The sequence below is a fragment of the Ciconia boyciana genome, chromosome 3 (assembly GCF_034638445.1).
Source record: "Ciconia boyciana chromosome 3, ASM3463844v1, whole genome shotgun sequence".
NCBI lineage: Eukaryota > Metazoa > Chordata > Aves > Ciconiiformes > Ciconiidae > Ciconia > Ciconia boyciana.
In genome coordinates, this window is record NC_132936.1 from 45,242,888 (window position 1) to 45,269,523 (window position 26,636).

Here is a 26,636-nt window from a genome sequence, read left to right on the forward strand (position 1 = left end):
TGCCTTTCTGAGTCAGTATTAACTATTGCCAAATTTCTTTCAAATGTCACCTCCTTATCATAAATGACATACTTGGAACCTGAGCACACATGCTGAATGAATTCAGTAGTGAGAAAGATGGAATTAACTTCTCGGCTCTACCAACTCATGAACCCTTCAAATCAGAAATAAGGTAAGAGGTGGGAGGCCGCACTGCTACTCAGCTGATTTTGGTCAAAAAATAAACAGGTAGTTCCTCTCCAGGCCACATGTAATTTTTTCCAGAGTACCCAATACAAGCATAAAAAGGTCTAGGGTACCAGTGTGCATTTTTGAGAGAATGGAAGTGCAAACATAACACACATTCCTTCAATGTTTCACGGCATGTCTTTGGCTAGATGTGGGAAGTTTAGATTTTGGTTTGGAGATTTTTGTACTTTGTTTCTGAAAATCATTTTGGTAGTAAGAGGAAGCACAGGAAATGTGGGTACAAATACAGTTTGAAATCATTATCTGCACTTTGGAGTTTATATATGCAAAAACATATACACATACAGTCAGTGATACAAGAATCAAAATATCACTAATACACTACGTGCTTGTATTTCTAAACACATCCACAAATATCATGTAGGACTCCAGAAAAACGTCTAGAGAGAATTCAGAAGTGACAACTGACAGAAGAGTCTAAATCAAAATGATCAAGTAATGAAAGGCTTGTTGGAGTATTATCTACTGAAGATAAGAATTTAATCAACATATAATATGTGTTTTCAAATTACGTTTCAAGTCTTTGACAAAAAAGCCATCTCTTTTTCATAAGATCATACTCTCTTTTCTATCATTATACACAATGAACCTTGTACAATCCTTTGAAAGGGATAATTTTGTGAATTACACTACTGATGCAGAAAACTTGTAGCAATAACCATTTCTAAGTAGTATCAAGTTTTGAAGTTCTAGCTAAGAGAGCTTTAGAAAGATGGGATTATTATTTTGCATCAAAAATACATGCTTTTTCTCCCCCTTTGTTGCAAAGTTTTCCCCTTGTGCCCAAAGCAACCCGAAGTGAACACCTCTTCTTTGTGAACTTTTTCCTATCACTTTTCTTCCTTTTTCCTGTTTTTAAAATGAGGAGATACCTTGCACAAGATAGTGAGGTAATGAAGATAGTTTAATGTTCCTGAAGAACTGAGATATTATAGGGATGAACACCACCACAGAAACAACACACATTAAAGTTAATTATTAAGCATTCAGAATGGTTGTAAATAAGGCATGTGACCGTATATTGAATAATGACAAGAAAATAAAGGATGGCAAGGGTGCTCACTAAGGGTTAACCTTGCCTAAATGTAGCTGTCCTAAAAGCCACATAGCAAGGCTAGAAGAGCCATTGAGACTTTCAGGATACAAAGCAGAGAGACACTGAGCAAGTAATTCAGCCATACACGGGGTAAACCACTTTCTGGACAAGCTTATTTTTCTCCATTGACTGCACAAGTGCCTGGAAGGCTAGTTGAGACTACCTCAGTGTCACCATAGTCCTCCACAGATTATTTTTAACAGATCCCTGAAAGGTAGCCTATTACTAGTGGGTTTACATTTGTTATGCAGGGGTCCATACACCTAATGAGGTTGAAAAAAATCACAGGACTAGATAGCTTTCAGAAGCTCAGACTGAAGACTTAGGTTTACCTCCTAAACCACAAGCATCCATTCACTGCACATAATGAGGCAGGCATCTGCTGGAAAATACAATGCATGACCATGTGGGAGAAAGAACGGATAAATTTCAAACACCTCATCTGTTTCAAAAAGCAAGGCTAGCAAAAGATTTTTATTTTGCCCACATAAAAAAAAAAGTAATTCAACTGATTTGATCAGCACGCTATTGAATAAGGTCTGCAAGACTGGCTGGAAGAGGATTGTTTTTCATGTGTTTGGCAAAAGTTATATATATTCCTGACAGAAAGCGTGTTCTTAAGCATCTGAAAAAAATCTGTTGTTTTTAATGAGCACAAGAACCAGATTCTTCTTGGAGGTTCACAGCAAAGGACGAGGGACAATGCACACAAACTACAGTACGGGTAACTTCAATTAGGCCTTAGGACAAAAAAAAAAAAATCATAGTGAGAGTGGTCAAACACTGGAACAGGTTACCCACAGAGGTTGCAGAATCTCCATCCTTTGGGATATTCAAAACTCAAGTGGACAAGATCCTAAGCAACCTCATCTAACTTTCAATCTGGCTCAGCGCTGAGCAGAGCGCTGGCCCTTGCGACCTCCTGAGGTCTCTTCCAGTTTCAATTATTCTGTAGTTCTATGCTTCAGCCTCAGCCCACTTAGGCTATAACAGCAATTATTCCTGTTAAATCTGAGCGCTGGATCTGAAAGCCTGTTTCCCCTTTGCTTTCTTGACCTGATCTGCTTGGCCAGCTGACCTGACCCATGCAACCAGAGGGCTGCAAACTAGATTAGGATAAAATATTCTCACTGGCCAACTAAAGTGACTAGCAAGTAGAAATTATATATGAAATCAACCAAGAGAAGGATCTGGCAGAAAAACACAGGAAGCAGCTGGGCAACAAGATGGCCCAGAAGAAACAGGTCAGTAAGAGTAAAATATTGCAGGGAAAACAACAGTAAAGTCACCAGACAGCACTGCCCTGTGGACAACAGAATGGAAACTAAGCCCCAAAGCTTCACCATCCTCCTTAAGTCAGCTATATTATACTACACAAAAATTATGACGTAACGTGGGTCATTTCATAATCCATGTATAAAACATGCTATTTCCCTTTGTTGTCAATCCACGTATGGATCACAACCTACTCAGACTGTTACAGCCTGAACTGGCATTTAGAGGTTCTAACTCTGCTAAGGACACAGGAAGTGACCAAAGATATGCCAGAAAAAAAATACTCCTTTTGCTTCCACTTGCTTTAGGGATAAAAAAAAGGACTGGGAAAATTACACACCCAAAAACTATGTTGAAAGATGAATGCTATTAAGGTTTGAAAGTCAAGCCCTGAAGACTTGAAAAGTAGCAGATATAGAACTGCTACTGAACATAATTAAACACTATGACATAGGCTTTAACTACATGACTAAATGCTACTTAACCGCACAGAATCCACCTTCCTTTAGAAGGCCCAGTGCTCACTAAGATGAACAACTGTTCAAAATCCTCCTTTCTCCACAATTATTGTGTGTCACCATGTCATATTTAATCAACACAATTCAAACCTTGCTTTAGTAACTCCAAGGAGGAGAAAATCAAGGAAGAGATGCAAAAATCATAACTAACCACTAATTTTGGTTGCCCAATTTGAGATGCTAAGTGCTCTGAAAAAATTCGGATCCTAGATAATATAAAGCACAGCTCCCAAAGGCTGCATCATCACCACTTCAAAGCTTTAAATTTCCAAACACTTCTGTGCTTATGTGGTCTTAACAATATTCTTTTAAACACAGCTTGTGTATAATATACATCTAGATTGAGGTAAATTAGGTTACAGTTATGCAAGAGATTTCTCTAAGTGCCATTCAAACCAGTGGGACTCCTCAGACACCTCAACATGTGCCTAAGTGTAAATACTTTACTGAATCAGTGCTTTTACACAGAGGCAGAAGAAAAGGATAGCTCACCTTTCTCCTAAAGTACACATTGAAATGTCTGAACGTTAAGATTTGTATTTTATGAGGTTTCATTCAAATGAAATCGACTGGAATTTCACCGAGACAAGCTGTTTTTTCAGGAAAGTACTTTAAAGCATTTACTAAGTCCCATCACATACGTAAGGTTTAGGTAAGTATCTAAGCATTATCCTCAACTGGAATGGAGGCACCTAAACAATGTTCCTACTGAAGTTCAAACTGCGCTACTAGCTAGGTTAGCAAAATAACGGCTGCCAGCAAACACAGAGAAAAAAATACACTGTTCTATTAAAGTACTTTATATGTCTATGAGAGGCAGTGTGACCCGACAGATCACTTTTCAATCTGAGTTTCTACTTCTGGATCCTACAACTAGAATTCCTTAGATAAATAGTTACACTTCCTCTTGCCTCACTTTCTTTATCTGTAACAATTAAGTCTGGCATCCTTTAGAATTGCTTTGAAATTTATGAGACTATTATGCGAGATTAACTACACATATCAATACCCAAAAAGCAAGTACAGCGTGAAACACAATGCACACGCACCGTTTCATTATTGAACCAAACAGTGAGATACTGCAAAAATGTGAACCAAAACACATGATTACAGAATGTTATGAAGTACACAGGCTTTCTTCATAATTTCAGTAACAAAAAAAGACAGCAAGCATGGCAAGAGTCCACAATGATTTATTTTAAACATCTAGTCTAATAATTTTAACTGGCTAGGAATCTCTCCAGGCATCTAGAAGTAAATAATCTTCAGAGCATTTAAAAACATACTTGCTCTGCCCAACTTGCTACTTACAGAAAAATAATCAGGAAAGTAGCAAAACAGCATGAGAACATAGGCTGTGGACATGTTCACATCTAGCCATCAGGATTGCTTATGGACATGCGCTGCTCTGGGAGTACATTTCCAAACAAGCTTTTCCCTGATCCTGCTCACCCCTCCCTTATGGGCAAGTGGGAAAGTCACCAAGCCTTCACCTACTCCCTCTTCACCCACCTGCACAAGTGGAGAAAAAAGCAGCCCTGACAGTTCAAAGCAGCCCTGACAGTTCTAAGCAGCTGACTATGAAAAGCAGCATTTTATAGTGCCCGAGATCCTCAATGCAGGAAAATTAGATCACTATGATTAAGCACAGAGTTAAGAGAGGCTACTTACAGTGTTACTGATGGACTATGTCCACACTAGTAAATCAAGCAATGCCAGGAACCATTCCCAGGAAATGGAACTCATTCAGTCACACAGACCACTGAACTGCCACAGATTGGTGCAGCACCCTTCTAACCCAGGTCAGCTACAGCTCTCTCATGCAATTCCTGGGCATGATTTCAGATTTAACAGAGGCCAGGGGCCAGCCCCAACCAGTAGCTTGTATTCAGCTACCCTTCTGGAAGGCAGGAGAGTTTAGCAGCATTGACAAGGGCTAATCCATGCCAGTTGGCTTCAGGACCAGACAGAATGGTATTGGGTACATTTAATGGTAATGTAACTGGTAGAGAAGTGGCTTTGTCTCCAGGCTTTGTCTGCTATTATTCTTAGCGGAAGACTTTAAAAGTGGCACATGCAATTAAGTAAAGGAGCATAGCCTGATCAGCACCACCTGACAAAAGTAATCTACACATTGTAGTATACAAGAAGAAAATTAGAAATCAGTAGAGCTCATCTTGGCTTTTTCCCATTTCCTCTGAGCAGACAGACCTTGCATATCATCTACTAATATGTAGTCTCATTTCTCTTTCTCAATTAAAAAAAAAAGTTCTATACATTTAACATGCGCTCTTACAGTAAGGCTACTCTCTAATAAATGAGTCATGCAAAATAGTGTAAGAAGCTGAGTTTCTGAGGGCTGATCATTTGGCAGTAAATATTTCAAATGGAAGTTATTCAGAAATGATTATTCTTCTAATTACTAGTCATTACTAAATCTGCTTCTGTACACTAAAAATATAATTACTAGTGAATCTATTATGTTATCCTGGAAACATAGCTACAGCACTGTTGGCAAATACATTTTCACAATAGATAACTGCACAAAAATGACAGTAAAAATACATTTGAGAACTGACAATACACGGCTATTCTGTGTTACCAATATTATTTGAAATAGCTTTGCAATTTCAGATATCTAGAAATGGTCTATTGAAAACTGTCCCGTTCATAATGGGATGCCTCTGCCGCCTTTGCTCTAACGTCAGAACGCAGAAGATGTCCCACAGAAAATGCATTGTGCAAAACCCATTTGCCACTGTTTAAGCATTCATGTTTTCAGTAAGGATAAACAATTTTATTTAACAACCTTCTTGAGCATGAATCCAGTGTGCCAGCTATACCCAGCTCTGACCACTTTAAACATGGATGTTACCTGTATCTTTATGGAAATCCACCGTTTTCTAGGAAAAGAGTTTTTACAGATTTACAAGGAAAACTTTATAATATGCTTTGTTATATGTATTGGCCTGCACTGGATCATCTTACTTTTAAAAATCAAATACGAAGAAAACCATGTGGAACACCCAAATAAAAATTACATACTCGTTTAAAAAACACCAATTGTTTTTCATTTTCTTAAGTGAGGCACTTCTTTTTTTTTCCCAGGAGCGACTCCCCACATCAGGAACAACACGTACACCGTACCAGACACCGGCAGGTTCTCCCTGATCAAGAGTTTTGCACAATCAAGTGCCTGAAGAGCAGGTGACAGAAAGCAGCCAGCCCCCCCTGCCCGTAACGAAGCGTCCCGCCTCGGGGAGGAAGGGGCGCCTCCACCCTCGGTGACCTGCGAGGCGGCATGCAGCTGGAGAGCTTCAAAGAGCGAGACCAACTCACGGCGATGAAACCCAAGCCGGAAGCGCGGCCCCCGCCGCCGCCGGAGGAAACCCCCCACAGGCGCCCCGCGGCCCGACGGGCGGCCGTGCCTGCCCGCACGGCCACAGGACGCGGCCGAGAGCGCCCACCCGGGGCCGGCAGCGCTCCCGCCCCCGGGCCCCGCTCTGCCCCCCGGGACGCGCCCGGCCGCCGTCTCCCCTCAGCAGCCGCGGAGCCCGCGCGCCGCTGACCGTTGCCCGCCAACGGTTCCGGCAGCGCCGCCGGGAGAGGGGGCGCCCGGCCGCCCTGGGCCCGCGCAGCCTCCTCGGGGCGCCGATCCCCGAACCGGCCTAGCCCACGGGCACGGCCGCGCGGGCGGGGGACGCGCCAGGACCCCTGCGGTCCCTCCGGGGCTGGAGAGCCCTCCCGGCCGTGGGACCCCGGCTAGGGGAAGCGGCATAACCGTGCGGGGCTCTCGGCGGTCCCCGCTGCAACTCTACCCCCTCCTGCCGCCCAGACCACCGCCCCCCTCGGATCAGGGGCAGCTGCAGCCCAGCCCCGCGGAACTGCCGCCGGCGGATCCAGCGCCGGCCGCGGCGCAACGCCTCTCCTCTCCTCGCCTCGCCTCACCTCACGGCGCGGCCGGTGCCCTGCGGAGCCCAGCGCAGCACAAGCCCGGCCTGAGCCCATCCCTCCGGGAAGTTTCCTGCCATCACAGCGGCCGGGGAAAACAAAAGCTTCAAAGCCGGGAGCAGGAAGAGGAAGAAGGGCAGCGCAAGCAGAAAAGTGAGGGGCATTGCTCGCCAGCCGCGCCGCTGCCCTCGGCTGCCGACCTCCCCCGAAGGGCAGCCCGCTCAGCGCCGCCTCCCCATTTGCTTCGGCGGCGGCTCTGCTGCACAGGCAGCGCCGCGGAACCGCCGGACCGAGGAGCAGGCAGGCGAGCCAGCGCCTCCCTCCCTCGCTCCCTGCCTCCCTCGCTCCCTGCCTGCCGGCAGCCTCTCCCCGCGGCCGCCCGTCCCGCTCGCCGCAGCGCCGCCGAACCTCGCCCGCGCCGCGGCTCCGCCTCCCGGGGGCGCGCGCACGCTCCGGCCCAGCGGCTCCCGCCGCCCCCGGTGGCGGTGGGCGCTCCCCGGAGGAGCGGAGCCCGCACCTGGCCGGGCGGCTGCTCTGCGAGCCCTGTGCCCCGCACCTGCGGGCAGAGGGGCGGCTTAGGCTGGGCTTAGCTGCTCTGCAAGGCCCCCGCTCATCTCTCGCCGCCAAGCGTCGAGCAGGCTGTGCCTGTAAAGTTGGAGACGCCTCTTTTAAAAATCCAGGTAAAAGAGATGCTGAAAGCAGGATTAACAAATGCAGAGGAGCTCCAAGCCTCCTGCCAGGCAGGGGCATAAATATGACGTGCACTGGTGGTATTGCAGTCCTCGCATACGTAAAGGGAAAATTAATATAAAATATCCCTAAGAGCCGCTGTCTTGATTATATAGAGTTGTGCCGGCTGATTTTTAAGGACTAAGACAAGCCTTTACGTCTCCTCGTTACCCACATAGCTAACTCAGAAAGGAGGAAGATTTGCCAAATAGGATACAGTTGCAATGATAATGTCACACAGTATGTGGTATTGGCAGCTGTATCACCTCCAAACTGGGTGGCTACTGATGCTGAGAAGCGCAAGGCAATAGATCATAATTTCAGGCCAAAGTCTATGTGGGTAGCTTCAGGGTAGCTTATTGTGGTGTTAGCTAGATGTTTTATTTTCATAATTAAAATACGTATTATTGGCAAGACTCACTGTATCGTATTAAATGGGTGTACAAGGATGTAAATTTATATGAAAACTCTATATTACAGAACTCGATGTCTGAACCAGGAAGAGTCTTTCCTACTCAAACTGCATTTACCTGATTGCCCGCTAACAGGTCTCTACGTCAGATCACAATGGCTCGCAGTGAACTCAGAGTATGAGAGAAAAGAATAAGGAAGCTTCTCATTCTCCTAAATGGATCTCTTAAGCATGAAGCTGATGGGATGCCAGCAGAACGTTAGCAGCTACATCCACTCATACTGCTTTGACTTTTGAGAAGTACTACTCTCGACTGAGTTCAGCTGCTGTGCACCCACAAGGCTATGGTTGAGAACCGCAAGGCAAATCCAGAGAGGAAACAATTCTTTCTGGCTGCTTTAAAAATTCTTGACCAAGTAAAATTGTTTCTTTATTCTTACATCTTCTTTAACAAGTGGGTGTGAGCACTTTTTTGTTGTAATTTCCCATCAGAGGAAAATCGCTGTTAAGTTCTACTGCTCATTTTGAGCATAGAAAGAAAAAAACTGTGGACTCTATTTGTTCTCTGGGATGCACTCTGAACTCCTACCACCTGAAATAAGCATAACTAACCAGTGAGAAACTGCCCCACTGGGGCTTCTGATTTGTTTTGCTGTGGTTGGCTAAAGTCTTTAAAGGCTTTTTGTAGCATAAGGGAGACATGATATATTGATTCAATTTGAAAATCCTCAGATATTATCACTGCACTCCATCTTGTGGAAGAGGCAACAACACATTTTAAAATGATCCTATAGTGGTTCTTTTGAGTAATTAAACCTAACAATGTCTGGTTCTTGCTGCCAAAGCAAGGAACTACATATAGCAGTGGATACAAGAAGTTGTTTAATTCTCAATCTGCCTAATTGGACCCAATGGATTTGTATAAATGTCCCTTGGTTTTAGGTACGAGCTTCACATCTTCTTTGTTTTGGAAAGGAGCTTTAGGAAAACATTCGAAGAGTCTAATTTGAAAAGAGAAACTAAAGCAGAAAGGAACCTGCTTTCTAGGTGAAGTTGCAGAGGAGTACCCCAGATTTGGGAGAGTCGTCATAAGGCTGAAGAAGCAGCCAGGTGGAGCAGGAATGGTGATCTGTGGGGATATGTGGCTGGGGTAAAGACTCTGCTAAGCAGGATTGCTCTGTAGGGAACTGACTGGTTTGGGGTTTGTGGTTTGTGGTTTTTTGTTACCCCTATAGTAAGTACAATAATCTAGCTGTATCTGGGATCACTATTGGGGATCACTCACTGTATTGAGGATAACTATCTGTCTTACCAAAAAAACCCAAACGATGAGGTTCTCTCTGCCCTTTCTGAAACTACCTTTCATGGCTTGTGACCTTTTTCCCCTTGATGTCAGTGCTGCTCTGGGAAATCAGAATAGGCATTGAGGTGACAGCTATGAACCATAGCAAAGGCATATTCATACATACTTGTGTCTGGCTGGGTACAGAGAAAATTGAGAAACTTATCTGGATTCACAGCTATAGAAAGGTTAACCTTATAATAGTTGCCCTAGGACAAGCTTGAAGAGAAAGCCATTTAACTTTAATGAATAACTTAAAATACAAAGGGCTAGTTATTCCAGCTGTTCCTTGGATGGAAGAAAAAAGGTATTCGTGAGAAAAGACTGCAGAAAAGCTTAGTCATTCAGACCCAAAAAAGCAGGGAAAAACAGGTCTTGCGCAGGAAGAAGTTAGGAGAAAATTCTATTGTACAAATGAGGATCCTCTGAATTACCTCACCCCAGAAGCAGGTTCCACAAGGAGGCTAAATTTAATTAGCAGATGTGAACTGTGCTTTCTTTTTTTTTTTTTCCAAAACTCCCCCCTCTCTTGCAGTAGCAGTAATGTACGTGCCTGTCCCCGTGATGTGGTGTGGAACAGCAATGCTGAACGAAGTACTGGCCTTTTTTGTTTCATTTGCCAGGGAGGGGCTTGGACAACACGATGGTCAACTTGCTGATTGCCGGTATGCTTTACTGCTCCAAACTATGCTAAGTCCGATAAGGTAGAATTAATCTGTTTTAAGTAATGCCTCAGTGCAAACAAGGCCTTCAAGGTGGAGTGTGTCTTTCTATTATAACAGTGGAGACAGGTCTCATTAATTCCTGAGTTAACACTAAGGGCAGGGAATCTTTGTTGACTACATTATTTGTTAGCCTTTTCCAGACTCCTTGGTCATTTTCCTAGAGCAATGACTCATCACTTCATCACTGCCCTGATTACATTAAATTGTTATTATTATTATTACAATATCAGTAACATAATGCTTATGCTAATTCACTTTGTGTGTAACTGTCAGAATTCTTGAAAGTTGTCAACTGAAAGCATCCTACATGAGCATTTCAGCGTTATTTAGACTTTTCCTGATTATTCTATTCAAATTTATGATATTTAACTCTGTTCAGTGATGATTTTCATACAGTATGTGAAAACTCAGAGCAAGTGGTCAGACCTTTTTGTGAAACCATTATTATTGTTTGAAGGGAAATCAGGACGTAACATGACTGCTCTTCAGCTTTTACTAAAATTCAGCCTCACAGATTTTTTTTCTTACAGAACAGGCCAAAGAGTAATGGGGCAGAGGTGGTGGGGAAGACTTGCCCAAAAGAAAAGGTGTCCTTTTTAGAAACATTGAACATGGATGATAAAATGATGCAGTTAGAATTTTTTTTTTTCTTTCCTAACGATAGCAAGAAATCATGCAGGTAAACAAAAAAAAATCAAATGTTCAGAGATTTTATATTTGCATTTATTTTATTAAGCAGTTAGTTGTATACAACCCCAAAAGAGTCTTGAGTTTCAGGCTGTCTGAACTCTGTGCCCTGAAGAAAAGGAAGACTCCAAAATGTGGTTTCTGGTATATCCAACATAAAAACCTTATAGTCCCTTTTGCCTGCTTTTTCTTTGCAATAGAATGAATTTGAAGACATGAAAAAACACAGCATAGTGTAACAACAAGGGAACAGTACCAAAATCTGACCTTGGTGGGGTTATTCATGTGCTTGAAGTTACACAAGTATTTTGTTCTGCCCATATGTGGAGTGCAAGCAAGCTCACCACAGTAACTGGGGTGAGTGAAGAAAGACTGGGCAAGTAAGGATTATAGTGAAAAACCAGACTGCTATTTTGAAATGGAAATTTATGACATTTATTTGAGAATTGATGTAGAAAGCTTGTGAACTGGAGCTGAGTTTGAAATGCAGCATGAAAATGCTTTCACACCTTTCTCTAGAAAAATGAGGTCCTCTAGAGCTGCTTTTGCAGTGGAGCAATTATCAACTAGTCATTCCTCACAGCTTCAGTACTTTGTTTTCTATCCTGTTTTTATTCTGAGAGGAGGAGAGAGAAAGAGAAAGCATTTGAGCAAAATTTGTGTTATTGCCAAGCAAATACAAGATCATTTATTATGTAATTTCAGGTATTGCCATGCATTCAGTGTCTCTTGTCTTCTCTTTTGGCCATCTGACTGCTATTGAAGTCATTCCTCTTTTATTTCTCATAGCAAAAATGAAAAGATGGTCAACAAACCTCATAAATTCACCTTCCCCTCAAAGGCCATTTACTGCTTCACTTGCTACTGTTGCCTTTGAAGCACAATAAACCAAAGCTCTATTGCATCTGTGCACCATCCACATTGCCATGAAAAAAATGTTTCGGGAAAATTCAGCATTCGGCTTCCAATCTATAAGACCCTGAAGTGTCTGGGCCATAACTTAAATCCTTCAGCAATTATAATAATTTCAGAAGCTTGTGGAAGTGGAGGACATGGCACGGAATAGTCTCCAAAGTTATATCTTGCCCCTGAAACTCAACTCTGAGAACTATGTGTCTTCATCCTATGTCCCAGTTTTAAGAAAGGAATGAGACTCACAACACTTCTCTTAATTTAGACTCTCCCATAAAAGAACCAGCTGACCTCCCCTTATAGTTAGTATGCTGGACACTCTGGTATTTCTGATCTTGGCAGGGAGGCTACAACCATTATTGCTGAAGTCAATATACCCCTTTTAATATGACATTTGTTTCATTTTGTTCTTTAATCCAGGAGCCAGGGGCAAAAAATCTTGATGCATGGACTTCCTAAAGAGGAACTATAAACTTCTTCCCCTACTCTCTGCCCTTCCCTCCTCCCAGTTTAGTGTTTGCTGTGCTTCCATGCAGAGGGCGTAATAAAAGTGTAGTCTTTCCCCCCATCCAGATCCCAGCTGTGTCTGGTTTTGCAAATTTGCTATTCTGTCACATTCAGACTAGATTTAGATCTACTCCAGTTACTCGATCTAATTTTCAGTAGAACCTTTATAGTACATACTGATACCTTTGTTTTTAAAACAATTATTTTTACTGATAACATAGGAATTTAAATATCAGTCTTTATTTTCAGCAAATGTTTTGGGCCAATTATATTATAGTCTAGTGAAATTAGCTGGGGTGACTTTCCAATGCGTTAATGCAGGAAACTATCTACAGAGCAGTGTCTGAACATGTCCAGTGTTTTGTGCAACGACTCTCTCTAGGAAAAGCATAACAAAACAGGACTTCTGCCACAAGGCACCTTTCTTTTCTGATGTCACAAATTTGGTATTGCAAAATATAATTCTGTGTATCGTGTCAAAACTGTTGTCATTCATTCACCAGTAAATTTTACTTTTAATAGATGCTATAAATCAAGATGGACAACATAGATTATATTAATTTAAAAATTCTGATTTCTTTTTATTCAGAACCAAAGGCAATGCCCCATGAACCTGATGTTATGGGGTGACCTCTATAATAAAACAGGTTTCTGAACTGCTAACCCATGACAAATGCTTCTTAGATCCTCCAATTAAATACAAGTAATGGTGAAAAACTCACTTATCATTGAAAGAGAGCATTAGAGTAAGTAAGGCAAACAATTTACCACTAAGAAAGATCTGTGTTGGAATCCCCTTCTCTGAATTGGTAAGTAACTTCAGCAAAGAATGAACATGAAACAGAACGAAATTTTGTGTTCAATGGATTTAATAAGAATATAAAAATTTTACTGTGGTGTTGCACATAATTTTCAGTTATCTCTTTAAAAAAAGATACTACCCTATTTTAATTACACCTGGGATTAGCTAATTTTTCAAATTCTTTTTAAGTTTCCTTTGTCCTAAATATGCCTTACCATTTTTAGAACAGCACTAGTAATTTAACAGTGACTTTCACCTGTGGAGGCTTTTACAACTCATACTCCTCAGAGAGAAAGAAGATGTCTAAGAACATACGTGAACACAGGAAATGCCCCACTGGGTCAGACTGGGGATCCTTCTTTTCTCTGATAGTGCCAAGGGACCCTGGCACACATCAGGTACTTTGAGCATACATCAAATGAGGCAGGCTGTGGCCTCTCCTCCAAAAATTCTCATTTAAGTTCTAGCTGCACTTTTTCCTCTCAACTTTTTATTTATACACTCCCTAACCAAGGCCCTTCCAAGTTGCAGGACCTCCTCATCAACCTCTTCCAGGCCCTGTCCCTGTTGGTTATTCATGTCACCAGAAAAAGGAAGCTTGATGGGGGGATCCTGGTGACTGTGGGACCTGTGTCCATTCATTCCATCATCCTCCCACATCTCCAGGCAGAGCATCACTGGGCAGCATCCACCTGCTCCTCGGTTAACCTTCAAGAAGTGGCGGGTGATGTCAGGGTTGCTCTGCTTCATGCCCTCCTCCCGTTCCCTATCTCTGTATTTTCAATCTTGTAACTATTCCTTTCTTTAATTTGTTCATTGTAGTTAATTTTTTCTCCTTGTTTTCATTACCTTTAGCCCTCTCCTCTCCCTAGGGGGGCTTCAAGGTTTTGCTAATATGTAGCTAAACAGAAAAGCAAATAGAAACAGCAGCAGTAGGAGAAACTATTTATAGAGTGCACACAAGCTTGGCCACCTTCTTCAGGCCTTTTTCCTTGTTTCCCCAGCTTCCATGGCTGTTAGGAAGGTAAACCCTTGCTTAGTCCTTTTACTATCCATTTTTGGACCTATTGTACATGAACATGTCCAATTCCTGTTTGAACCTGCTGTTGGGATCTGCTTCCACAACCTCTTTTGGCAGCAAGTCCAGAAACTCACTAGCCACTGTGTAAAGCAATGTGTTCTTTTTATCTGTTTTAAACTAATTTCACCAAATGAGCCAAACCCTGTGATTTGATGAAAAATGGTTCCATATTCATCTTTTCAGCCACCTTCATGATTTCATAAACCTTGAACAAGTCTCACCACAGCACTCTCCCAGTTGAAAAGTCTCAAACTTTTTAGTCCAATCTCATAAGGCAGCCACTCCCTTTAATCCCTTTAATAATTTCAGTTGTCTTCTCTCTATGTTCCCTAACTCTACCATGTCCTTTTCCAGATACCAAGACCAGAACTGTACAGAGCATTCAAAATGTGGATATTATAGAGTTATACTAGAGTTGAGGCAAAATTATGCTCTCTCACTACCATTTCAGATGATGCCAAACACCTTTTTTGCCTTTTGTTTGAATGCTACTACAAATTCACCCAGTGATTTCAGGCAAATTCAGTCTCAATAACTCTAACATTTCTTTTCTGAGTTGTATCTGGTCATTAGATCTGGCAATGCTATGTGACAATCTGTGTCCTTCACAGAAAGCCAACTCATTTAGCCAATTAAATAATGTTGCTAATTTTTAGAAGTTATGTTAAACCATACAGGTTCAGAATTTCATTCTGAATCCCACGAATGATTACTTTTACAGTTTCTTATATAATGTATGAATGTGTCTATTGGTCCCAGCATTGTAGGTCTTCCGAAGGAACAGCTCTACTTTGAGTGAAGTGGAATTCTTATTTAAATAAGCTCAAACACATCATTGGTATGAGGTAGACGAGGTGAAAAGGCTGTAGATGTAGATTCTACATAGGAAGGCAGCAGGGAGAGCACATTAGAGTTACCTTTGGAGCAGTACCTGAGTCCTGCAATAGGAAAGTCAGCTTCTTCCTTTCTGGCTGGTGACCTTGATGCTGAGTAGATAAGGAGGAGGGGAATGGGCACTCCTTAAACATCATTGCGATCTTTGTAGGTTTTTATTTCTTTTGTTAATTTCGTTTCTAATTTTTAGATGCACAAATGCCAAAAGTGAACAATTAGGAGGTTGTTATCAGAGACTTTACGACACTGAGCTGTTTGTGTGTGTATGTGTGCTTACACCCCTTTTATGATGCACCCTTTGACTTGAAGGCCTTGAGTAGGGTTCAAACAGATACAGGCTGAAGAAATAAATTTTTTCTTATCCATTTTACTTAGAGAAGTAATGGCTTTCTAGCAATCAGACATTTTGCATATTACATTTTGCTTGGCACATTAGTTCTTGTCTATTCAGTATCCACGTGAAACAACAATGTAGGGCACCTGCAAAGGCAATCGCACAAACAGACAGCAGGCTATTCTTTTATAAGGCTCTTCGCTGTTTTAGTTTTGTATTTTAAAAATACAGACAATTTAAATCTGTTTCCTAGCAAATACAAGAAGGTGCTAGCTGTTGGTTTTTTAGGGGGGAGGGTTGTAAATTATCCAAAGAATAAGTAAAATATCCATTCAAAAATGAATAATTTGACACTATTCTATTCTTATGAATGGTGATTACTGGGGAGAAAAGGATTGTTAATGTGAAAGCTCTATGTCCTTTTAAAGCAACTCTGTGTTATTAAAAGTAAACATGTTTGAAGAATCAACCTTTGCTAATGATCAGCTTACTCCTTTCCCTTTTTGTCTTTAAATAGACCAGCTGACACTAGCTCTGATTTTTTTTTTTTTTTTTTTATGCAGGGAGGAGGTGGTTACAGCAAAGATGTATTTTAACCCACAAACTTGGAAAAATAAAACCATCCTTTTTTCAATTTCAGATCATGTTTACTGAAGCATATTTCTCCTGATTGCTCTATATAAAGTCCCTTCTAATATTATGATTGATGTCTATAAATACACAGGCAGTGAGATGGCAATCACCGAGGAGGGAGAAGAGCTATGAATAAATTTAGGCTTGAAATTTAGAACATTTCTAATCATCAGAAGAATCAGGTTCTGGAACAGCTTTTCAGCAGAAGTCACGGTGGGATGAACTCTTTTCAGTACAAAGATGACATCTGTGATTTCCAGCTCTGCCAATTTAATCAGAAGGCTGTAACACAGCCTGGAGTCTTTCTTTCTTGTGCAGAACAACCAAAAAAACCCCCGAATTCTGCAGTCTGAGCATCCTACTGTCTATGTGGGGACATAGCTACAGCTCTGTCTTAGGGATTAAAAGGAGAAAATCCACATTCTGCTCTGCTACACCTTGCTGGTGCAGGGAGTGAGCTTTTACTGAGCTGTGGAGTTGTGTTAAATAACTTTTGTGAAAGCGTCTGTGGAAGTTTAAGACATGACTGCTTTTCTGCTGGAGGGCACTATCATCAGAGCTGAGCCGGCAGAAAGGCTTGTACAAGTGTTTTTTATTTGCTTCAGCAAAAGGTCAGCCAAGATTAGCTCAAAATACATTAAGCAATAGGTTAAACGACGCCAGCTGACTTTGTGCAGAAGTAGATTAGGAGTACCCAAAGAGGCTGTTCCACAACTGAGCTCCAGAGGCAAGTGAACTCTGAAAGAAAGGACAGCAACAGCTTCTGCCATTTCTGTGGTGACTATCTGACACAGCCCAGTAGCTGTATCTATGCAACCACTTATTTCTGCTGCAATCTGAATGATAGTCTCTGTGCCAGTGAGGACCTTTGAAATATTAAGCTTGCCACATTTCTGGACAGGGTGAAAACAATTGCTTCCAGATTTGTGAATTCTCGGATGTTTTCTTGGGGCACAGAGAGAAATGCCTGATAAATGGCAGGAAAAATCAATGAACAATACGGACTTGCAGGTCTAACTCAAAAACTGCTGTGCTTCCTTTCACTGCCCTGAGGCCCATTTCTTCTTGGTCTGTTTGGATGCCCCATTACCATGCTGCTGGTCCTTGCAAGTTCTGAAATGTTGGTGAAAGGATGTTTGACACCTTGACAAATGAATGTCTCATTTGGGCGAGTCAGCGATAAAGCTACCACACAGCTTTAGTGTGGCACCCATGCTGGCATTTTAGCCCAGTGTATTCCTTCTTAAGGGTGATCAGTAGATGCTTACAGGAACAGCATAAGAAACAGGCCATGTACCAAATGATTACACCTGGTTTCCAGCAGTCAGTGACTTGTGGACTTCCTAAATCACTTGTTCTTCCTATGCTGTGTTTAACAGCTACACAGGGACTTTCACTTCATTGTTGTTGGGGTTTTTTTTACTTCTTTTTTAATCCACTTATACTTTTGACCTCCATAACATCTCATGGCAATGAGTTCCACAATTTAATTATACATTAAAAGAAGGACTGGCTTGCAAGACTGACAATGCACAGAATCTGCACGTTCGTCAAAGCCTGTTTGCCATTTTAGTGTCCTCATTGCAAAGTTCCAGTCTACAGGGACACATACAGAAGCCAGAAATGGAAAAGATCCATTATATCATAGTGTTAGCTCCAGCCTTAATAGAAAATGCTTCAGTCACAGCTTGACATGATAACATCAGTGTACTTAAGAGATACAGCAGGTCTCAGAACAGTCTGCAGGGTGCAAAACCAAAATGACTTCTACAGCCTCCAGGGTGTTTTTCCTCAACAGAATGAACAGGGAAGTTCATGTTAGAGCTACTGTGAGCGTCTCTTTTGGAATAGTTGATATTTTGAGTAGGCCTGTCATTGTCTTGACAATTGTAGTTCTAGAGGTATTTCCTATCCTTCTTCAACAGTTGCTAGACTAATACTGTTTGCATATGTTTGTATATGCATTACAACAACACTGCATTGTTATATTACTAAATCACAGTTTGTAAGTATCTTCATGGGGAATACAGTTGGTTTTCAGTACCATAAACTTTGGTTAAAGAAGAGGCAATAAATGGTTGAAAGCTTACCACAAACAGTCAGTCTAGAAGTAGAGCTTTGTCTTGAACCATGAAGGTAGAAAATCACTGCGGTAATTTTCTAAGTATTATGCAGGATTGTCTCTCACTTGAAATTGTTTGATCAGTAGCAGATTTGTTTTTTTTTCCCTAAGGCTTGTTTTCTATTTCAAAGAAATATGGAATTAAAGAAGCATTACATCACTGTATTTTAGATCACATTAGATCATCACAGTGGTCACGTCTAAGATTATATGAAGTATGAAAATAACGATAAAGGAAGAACTCAGAATAATCAGAAATCATTGAAAGACATAATTTGCCCTGGAATAATTCAGAGGAAATAAAGATCAGTTAGTTTAAACAAAAACTCCTTTGGTAATCTACTGAGGGCTTTTCCTAACAAAAAACGACACTGCAGATTTATATAATGCTTTTATTAGTGGTAATCCAAAGTGGTATACAGATGGTATATAGGATTATTTCATGCATCTCTAAAAAGCAATCTCTTATTGAGTAGAAAATTTGTAATTATTCTCTGTGAACAATAATATACTGTATGCTGGATCAGCAGTGTGGTTTCTGGATATCTGGGGTATAATTCCATCTATAGGCACAATATATATGCTACTGTCTGTTTTCCTCTTTTGAGAAAATGGTAAGAAATAAATGTTGAAGAAAATGCCTAACTATATGCTGGAAAACCTTCCTCCAAACCAGTCCTCAATATCTGATCAAGATATCATGGATTTTACATTAACTCACCTATTTTTTTCTCAGAGAGAAAAAATATATTACCTTTTTTTCTCTCAAGAAGTTTTAATTCCTTGAGCCCTGCTAGTGGATGAAAAGCTTTATTTTCTTCTTTTTTTAATGGAAGTTTCTAAGCCTTATGATTGTAGAGAAAAGATTAAAAGTCTGCAGCAAAGGTACAATAATTGTAAATCAAATAAACCCCATGAACCCCAGATTTCTTTTAAAATTCCCTGTTGCTTGAGGGCAGTAATACAACTCTTGGCAATTGGGACACAAGACTTTTCTGTGCTTGGGACCAATAATATTGTAATTCCTACCTCTTTGTAGCCGTTTGTTGTAGATGAGAAATAACGTAGATTGTGTTATAGCCTCACTCTGCATTCCAGGAAAACGCCAACAAACTCATACAGATTAGGTGACTCCAAAGTGAAGATGTTATTTTTTTTCAAATGTATGTCCTTTGTTCCAAAGTGCCCTTGATTAATGGGAACATTCCGTGGCATGCTGAACAAGGAAACCAAGCTTTTATAACAGGTAAAATTTTGTAAAACTCAGTAATTCATCACATCACATGCCCAAGTTTATTTTACCTAGATAGACTTGAAATGTCATATACATTTTGATTAGTACACTATATACTATTGCTAGGTTTTAAACCACGTACAGGTTTCTAATATCTGAGAAAGTACATAGCAAGAAGAACAAATTGCCAATTTGTACTTAGCTGAACACAAAATTGGCAAAATTTGATGCACAGCAGTTATGTAAAAGAGTTCAGTTCTGTCAATCCAGATCTCAAAGCTCATCTTAGGTTTTGATATAACTTCTAATCATTATAAGTGGCTCTGATTTATATACATTTCTAGCTGAAGCAGGCCTTCCAGACTGCACATGCATGTAATCCACCTACCAGGCATATGGGGACTGTGCAACAAATAGATGCAAGCAGCTCCACAATTGCCTTTGGGGAGCAAACGGATGCTTAGTGAATCCTCAGCATCACCTCAATATGTTTTGGAAGTCTGTTCAAATACTGCCCTTCTCCATCCCCACTGAGAATATAAATTCTCATGGCTCAAAATGGTATAACTCTTTTATTCAATATTCCTATTTTGTATTTTTTGGATACTCAACGTTAATTTTCAGTGTAATTCTGTTCCAGGTGTTTGTGCACTACAAAAGGTTTTTGTTTCTAAGTACATGTTCTGCTATGGTAATTATCCCTCCTGCACTGTAATTCAAGCCTGAAAGTTGATTTATTCTCCATGTGTTCTTTGTAGAATTAAATGTGTCGCCGTTGTAACTGACTTACTTCTGACAAAGCTGATCTAAACAGTTGCAGAAATGTCTCATTGCCTTCGCAGTTATGAGCCCAATTAACTTGTCAACATTTTCCAACGGTTATTTACTACAGATTTACCACAGCTCTAATCAGCTATAGAAGTGGGAGAAAGAAGGACGATTAAGGTAGGGAGTGTCTTTCCTTGCAGTTTTCTAGTGACAAGTGTAAGTGGAGCCTCATATCACAAGTATTTTAGGATACGTAGGACATTGGAAATGGTGATGGGTCAGAAAATAATGAAAGAGGTTTGTTCAGTGATTGTGATCTGGCTCTGGAGCCTACTGAAATTAGCTTTTGTACTACTAATTATTTCACTCTTGGTTGTTTCAACAGACATTTAAAAATGATATTATCCCATCTGTCTTAGCATATTTCATATGTTATTTCACATACAATTTGCATAAAGACCAGCTTCTGCTATCTTTGTTCATCATATGCTGCGAACACCATGGTTGCATGAAAAAGGTGAAAATTCAGAAAAAATTGAGAACATTGGCTATCGTTCTGATAGCATTAATCCCTTTCATATTTTGCTTCTTTGCATGTATTCTGTATCACTTAAACTAAATTACTGTAGATTCTCCTAGGAAAATATCACACTGAACGTGATTTAAATATAGCTAGAGACCACAAGGGGCCTTGCTAGAGAGCGAGTCACTGTGCACTGCGCTTTCTGGGGCTGTTGAAAGGTTCAGAGATCAGAAGCTGTTGATCTAGCCTGACACCTTCAGAATAAACACTGTGTTCAAAACGCCTTCGCTCTTCTCTTATGAGAATACAAGCAATGACTCCTTTTGAGAGGGGACTGCCCTCACACTGTGGATCTTTTTTTTCCCCCCCTGACCATCACAGCAGCGAAGTGTGCCCTTCTGGCAGCCGGGCAGGACGCCAGCGGTGGCTGCTGGAGGTTCCCGGCAGCCTCTTCCAGGCCCTCAGTCCATCATCACCCGCTAGTGATGTGACGGTACCATCTGGCGCCGAGTTGGAATTGCACAATCCATTCACTGTCAGGGTGCGTCATAACCTGTGATGTTCAAAAGGTTCAGTGCTTTTTGACAAAAGGCATCTCTGTGAGGGTGTTTATTTTCAAACCTCTCTGGGGTGAGAGGAGATGCTTTTAGGTCTGGGAAAGTACGTATCGTGTTCAAGAACCAAATCATGATGAACTTGGCCATAGATAATTCAAGTTGCAATTCTGGTTTTAAGATACCTAAGGAATATATGTAATGAATACAAAACTAAAGTTGTTTCTTTTCTGAGAGGGCACTGTGGCTGAATGGAAACCATGGTAACTGGGATGGCATATGCTGGTACCTTGTTCCTGAGTGATAAAAATGCACATAGAGTAGGCTTTGTGCTTAGCAACAAAACCTAATCAACGAAGTTTTCAAATAGCCCTCCCTCCAGCCCTCTGTTGCAGCTGCCATCCTTGTCCCATGCAGTATGTATGCCCAGTCTTTGTACTTTCATGTTCACTAATCCATCCTTTAGGCATGCAATAAGCAGCACAAAATACATTTCACACAAAAGAAAACAATTTTTTCTTGTTGGCTATTGCTTTAGAAGAATACACAACTCAGATCTCCTTCCCTGTAGAGCCGTTGTGAAGTATGACTCATCTTTGGCCAACATGTTGGATGTTCACTTTAATTAGAATATGTGCATCTAAAGATTGTTGTAAACACTTGCTGTTAATAGCAAATTACTCCCTGGTATACAATGGGAAATAGAAGCAATTTTAATACATTTAATACATTAAGCTGTACATTTTAAGTCATGTTAGGGCAGCACACTGACAAAAATTAATTAGGGAAATTCTCCAATTAGCATACATTGGCTGCCATACAAATCATGTTGGCATGAAAAATGGGAATAATGCAAATTGTACTCTACAGTGATGATTAAATATTTGCTAAACACTAAACAATATTATACAAATCCTTGATATCTACCCTATGTGTCAAATCTGGATGATGATCCAATTTATTTATAATAAGTGAAAAGAGATAAAGTATTGCTGCTTTGTAGTTGTTGATGGTACACATTAAATAGGCTGACCTTTATATAATCATAGAATAGTTTGGGTTGGAAGGGACCTTTAAAGGTCATCTAATCCAACCCTGCTGCAATGAGCAGGGACATCTTTAACTAGATCAGGTTGCTCAGAGCCCCGTCCAACCTGACCTTGAATGTTTCCAGGGATGGGGCACCTACCACCTCTCTGGGCAACCTGTTCCAGTGTTTCACCACCCTCACTGTAAAGAATTTCTTCCTTCTATCCAGCCTAACTCTACCCTCCTTTAGTTTAAAACCATTACCCCTTGTCCTATCACAACAGGCCCTGCTAAAAAGTCTGTCCCCATCTTTCTTATAAACCCCCTTTAAGTACTGAAAGGCTGCAATAAGGTCTCCTTGGAGCCTTCTCTTCTCCAGGCTGAACAACCCCAACTCTCTCAGCCTTTCCACATAGGAGAGGTGTTCCATCCCTCTGATCCTTTTTGTGGCCCTCCTCTGGACTTGCTCCAACAGGTCCATGTCTTTGCTGTGCTGAGGACCCCAGAGGTGGATGCAGGACTCCAGGTGGGGTCTCACCAGAGCGGAGCACAGGGGCAGAATCACCTCCCTCGACCTGCTAGCCACGCTCCTTTTTCATCTCACATGCAGGTGCTTTCCTCAGTACAGGCAGGTGAAATGCCTTTATACTTACCTGGGATCTAACTGACCCACACAACAGAGCCAGCATCTGACGCAGCACAAGGTGATGATCCAGAGATGTTACAATCTCTCTCTTGGGAGATTGTAAAAAAGAACAGGAATATTATGTCTTTCCAAATGTAGCTTAGTACACTTGAGTAAGCTTAGACTGCTTCCAAAATCTAAGCTATTACACTAATACTAGAATGATAGTACCATGTGTGTGTATACGTGTCTTTCTCCGTTGTGCAGAAATAAATCATATTTGTCTGTAAGCAACATATCTTTTTTCTCTTTTTAAAGTTCATTGTCATTTACTGACTCAGGATGTACAATGTCAGAGATTTCACAACGTAGCATAATGCTATTTCACTGTGTTAAAAGGAAGTCTCTAGGGTGTTAGACTAATTGACTTTGTTAAGATCATCTATACTCTGAGAGTGTTCTCACATGGTCAGATCAATAGCACATGATTAGAGCATGATCATGCCTTTTACTACTCGGAAATCTTCACAGGGTGCCAATTCACACTTTCATAGAAGAGTGTATTTCAATGTTTTTCATCCCTCAGACAAAAAAAGTGAACAACAGAATCTTAACCAAACTAGCCTTATTTCTGAGAAATTTACAGAAGCCTCATCGAGGCTTAAGACCTAACTGCGCATATTTTTGATCACATGCATCATTTCTGCTGGTGGAAACCTGACCATTTATGTAAATAAATATTCACATATCTAAGCTGCAGGATCAGGACTTGAGAGTCAATCTCGTTCCATTCCCTTGATGAGGATAACAGTGCCTCCCTGCATTGGCACAGGCTCGAGTTCACTGGTTCTTCCACAGTCCTCTTGTGGCAGGTCAGAATTTTTCAGCTTTCTTTTATCACTGACTTGAACTTAAGAGGAACGCCTACCAGAAAGACAAACATGTATATGCCACGAACCATCGGAGAGTCTTCCTGGAGTGGTTTAAGTGATATATGACAACAATTTGGTGTATGCTGTTAAGGCAATGATCAAAAAAATAGGTGTAAATCACCGCACCTAGATGTCTTCATACATCTGATGTAGACCTGAGGTATTAAGAAACTGTGTGCATTTTTTTTGTGGTATCTTTGTGAAAATGTGGGAGACTTGAAAGTAAAATGTAAACTCACTTGTGCCTATGTATCAATACCATCAAAACAAAGAATCAAAGCATCATAAATTATAAAGCTGATCTATAACAGACTTGTTTCCAACTATTTAATGAAGTTTGGGGCCTTAAAAAATGAGTAACAACTACGGATCTTTTAAGCCTGCAATAAATGGAAACAATTCCTTTCATAAAGTGCTCTGACTGTAATGTGGATCCTGTAACCTTATTACCAGCAAATGTTACTACAGAGGAAATGCTAAGGGAAGAGGAGCAGTTGTGAGCTTACATATAATTTTTCTACATTACTGTTCATTAAATAAAATAAGGCAATATTATTTCCATTAGTAAACCACAGAGAAAAAACAGGGATAAGTTTTGTTTGGATTTTTGCCCTTGTTTCCCTGTTCTCCCACCCACAGGCCTCGCTGCTGCTTTCCAGAGACGAATGCATTGCCTGGTAGTAAGTATATACAGAGAAAACACGCAAGCTGGCAGGAAGAATGATGGTGTTACTATTGCAGAAATAATCCTTAAATTGTATATTTGTATTCTGTTAAACAATTCCTTTGTCTTTTAAGCTATATTTTAGTACCTTTTCTCTCCACTCATGTCTTATAGATGAGGTGGCAGAGTTAGGTCCAAGTAGGAACAGGAATCAGAAGGATGACATTCCAAGCAAAGGAATAAAGCATAGATGGATGGAATCAAATTTCTTTCCTCATAATTTTTAATGTTCTGGTGATGCTGAGAGACATTTGGCCAGGCATAGGCAATATGGAGTCACTCTTCCCAGAGGCGTGCAGCAGAACAACAATGGGTAACAGTCACAAGTTGCAACAGGAAATTTTGCCTAGCTGTAAAGAAATTACTTTTCCCACTAAGATAGTTAAGCACTGGAACAGGTTGCCCAAGTTATGGAATCTCCAGCCTTGGAGTATTCAAAGCTTGACTGCACAAGATAAATGATTCCCTTACAATCTAAATTATTCTGTGATTCTGTGAATTCAAAACTGTTTACAACATGGTGCCCAGTGTTTTGATGTAGCAAGTGGTCTGCCTCTTTCCCAACTGAAATGCTCAGTTCTTCTCCTTCCCTGGATCAATGGGCCAAGGTCAATTGTATGAGCTTCAACAAGGCGAAGTAAGTGCTGGGTCCTGCACTTGGGTCACAACAACCCCATGCAACGCTACAGGCTTGGGGAAGAGTGGCTGGAAAGCTGCCTGGCAGAAAAGGACCTGGGAGTGTTCCTCAACAGCCGGCTGAACGTGAGCCAGCAGCGTGCCCAGGTGGCCAAGAAGGCCAACAGCATCCTGGCTTGCATCAGAAATAGTGTGGCCAGCAGGAGTAGGGAAGTGATCGTGCCCCTGTACTCGGCACTGGTGAGGCCGCACCTTGACTACTGTGTTCAGTTTTGGGCCCCTCACTACAAGAGAGACATTGAGGTGCTGGAGCATGTCCAGAGAAGGGCAACAAAGCTGGTGAAGCGTCTAGAGCAGAAGTCTTGTGAGGAGCGGCTGAGGGAACTGGGGTTGTTTAGCCTGGAGAAAAGGAGGCTGAGGGGAGACCTTATCGGTCTCTACAACTACCTGAAAGGAGGTTGTAGCGAGGTGGGGGTCGGTCTCTTCTCCCAAGTAACAAGTGATAGGATGAGAGGAAATGGCCTCAAGTTGTGCCAGGGGAGGTGTAGATTGGCTATTAGGAAACATTTCTTCACCAAAAGGGTTGTCAAGCATTGGAACAGGCTGCCCAGGGAAGTGATGGAGTCCCCATCCCTGGAGGTATTTAAAAGATGTGTAGATGTGGTGCTTAGGGACATGGTTTAGAGGTGGACTTGGCAGTGCTAGGTTAATGGTTGGACTTGATAATCTTAAAGGTCTTTTCCAAGCTAAATGTTTCTATGATTCTGTAAAGGAGACACTAAGATCATTCCTCGTCCCTATAACCATTAGATCCCAAATGCCTACATGGCTAACTACTTGACTTGGAGGTTGCCCAGTCCCTGTTAAAACTGTCATCCACCTCCTGCAGGTCAGTAAGACTCCAGCAGTCATTATTCCAGTGCAATGGCCTTTGTATAACCTTGATGGACTAAGGACAAGTATTATAGATGCTGCTAATGATCTACAATTTTATAAGTAAAATGTAAAAGTGGAATAGAAATATTATGATAGCATGGCAAGAGATGCATATGTAAAAAAGCATGCCTAGGAAAAGTCAAGATTAATTTCTCATACCAATAAATTTTTTTATCCCTACTCTGCTGCTAGCAGATTTTAGAAAAAAATAAGACAATATTATTCCTAATGGTAAAACAGTGAAAAACATAGCAGTAATGCTTTGTGTGACAACTTCTCTAAATGCTATGGGGTGAAATGTCCTTGCAGAACACAGCCAAAACAAATATTATTCTTGTTTTCATAGTTTACATTTAGGTGCATCCTGGTAAGTCACCTTCCCAACAATGCAGTCAGGTCCCCTGAA

General features: G+C 41.2%; 2 protein-coding genes across 7 annotated transcripts in view; one reads left to right on the forward strand and one right to left on the reverse strand.

Moving 5' to 3' along the window:
* The window catches only part of GPR63 (G protein-coupled receptor 63), a 50,367-nt gene extending 24,183 nt beyond the window's left edge, over positions 1 to 26,184 (reverse strand). For 5 of the 6 annotated variants that reach the window (XR_012041424.1, XM_072855520.1, XM_072855521.1 and 2 more), the window contains exon 1: positions 7,087 to 7,511. The gene's annotated coding sequence lies outside the window, so the exon portion shown is untranslated. Of the gene's footprint in view, positions 1 to 7,086; positions 7,512 to 19,298 lie in introns of those variants that run through there. The other variant, XM_072855524.1, reaches the window with a different exon arrangement.
* Positions 90 to 19,302, forward strand: LOC140649173 (uncharacterized). Its single transcript, XM_072855977.1, has 3 exons — positions 90 to 172; positions 6,494 to 7,769; positions 8,299 to 19,302. The coding sequence occupies exons 1-2, from the start codon at positions 90 to 92 to the stop codon at positions 7,677 to 7,679; spliced, it is 1,269 nt and encodes a 422-aa protein (XP_072712078.1). The 3' UTR covers positions 7,680 to 7,769; positions 8,299 to 19,302.
* Positions 26,185 to 26,636: the final 452 nt, after the last annotated feature.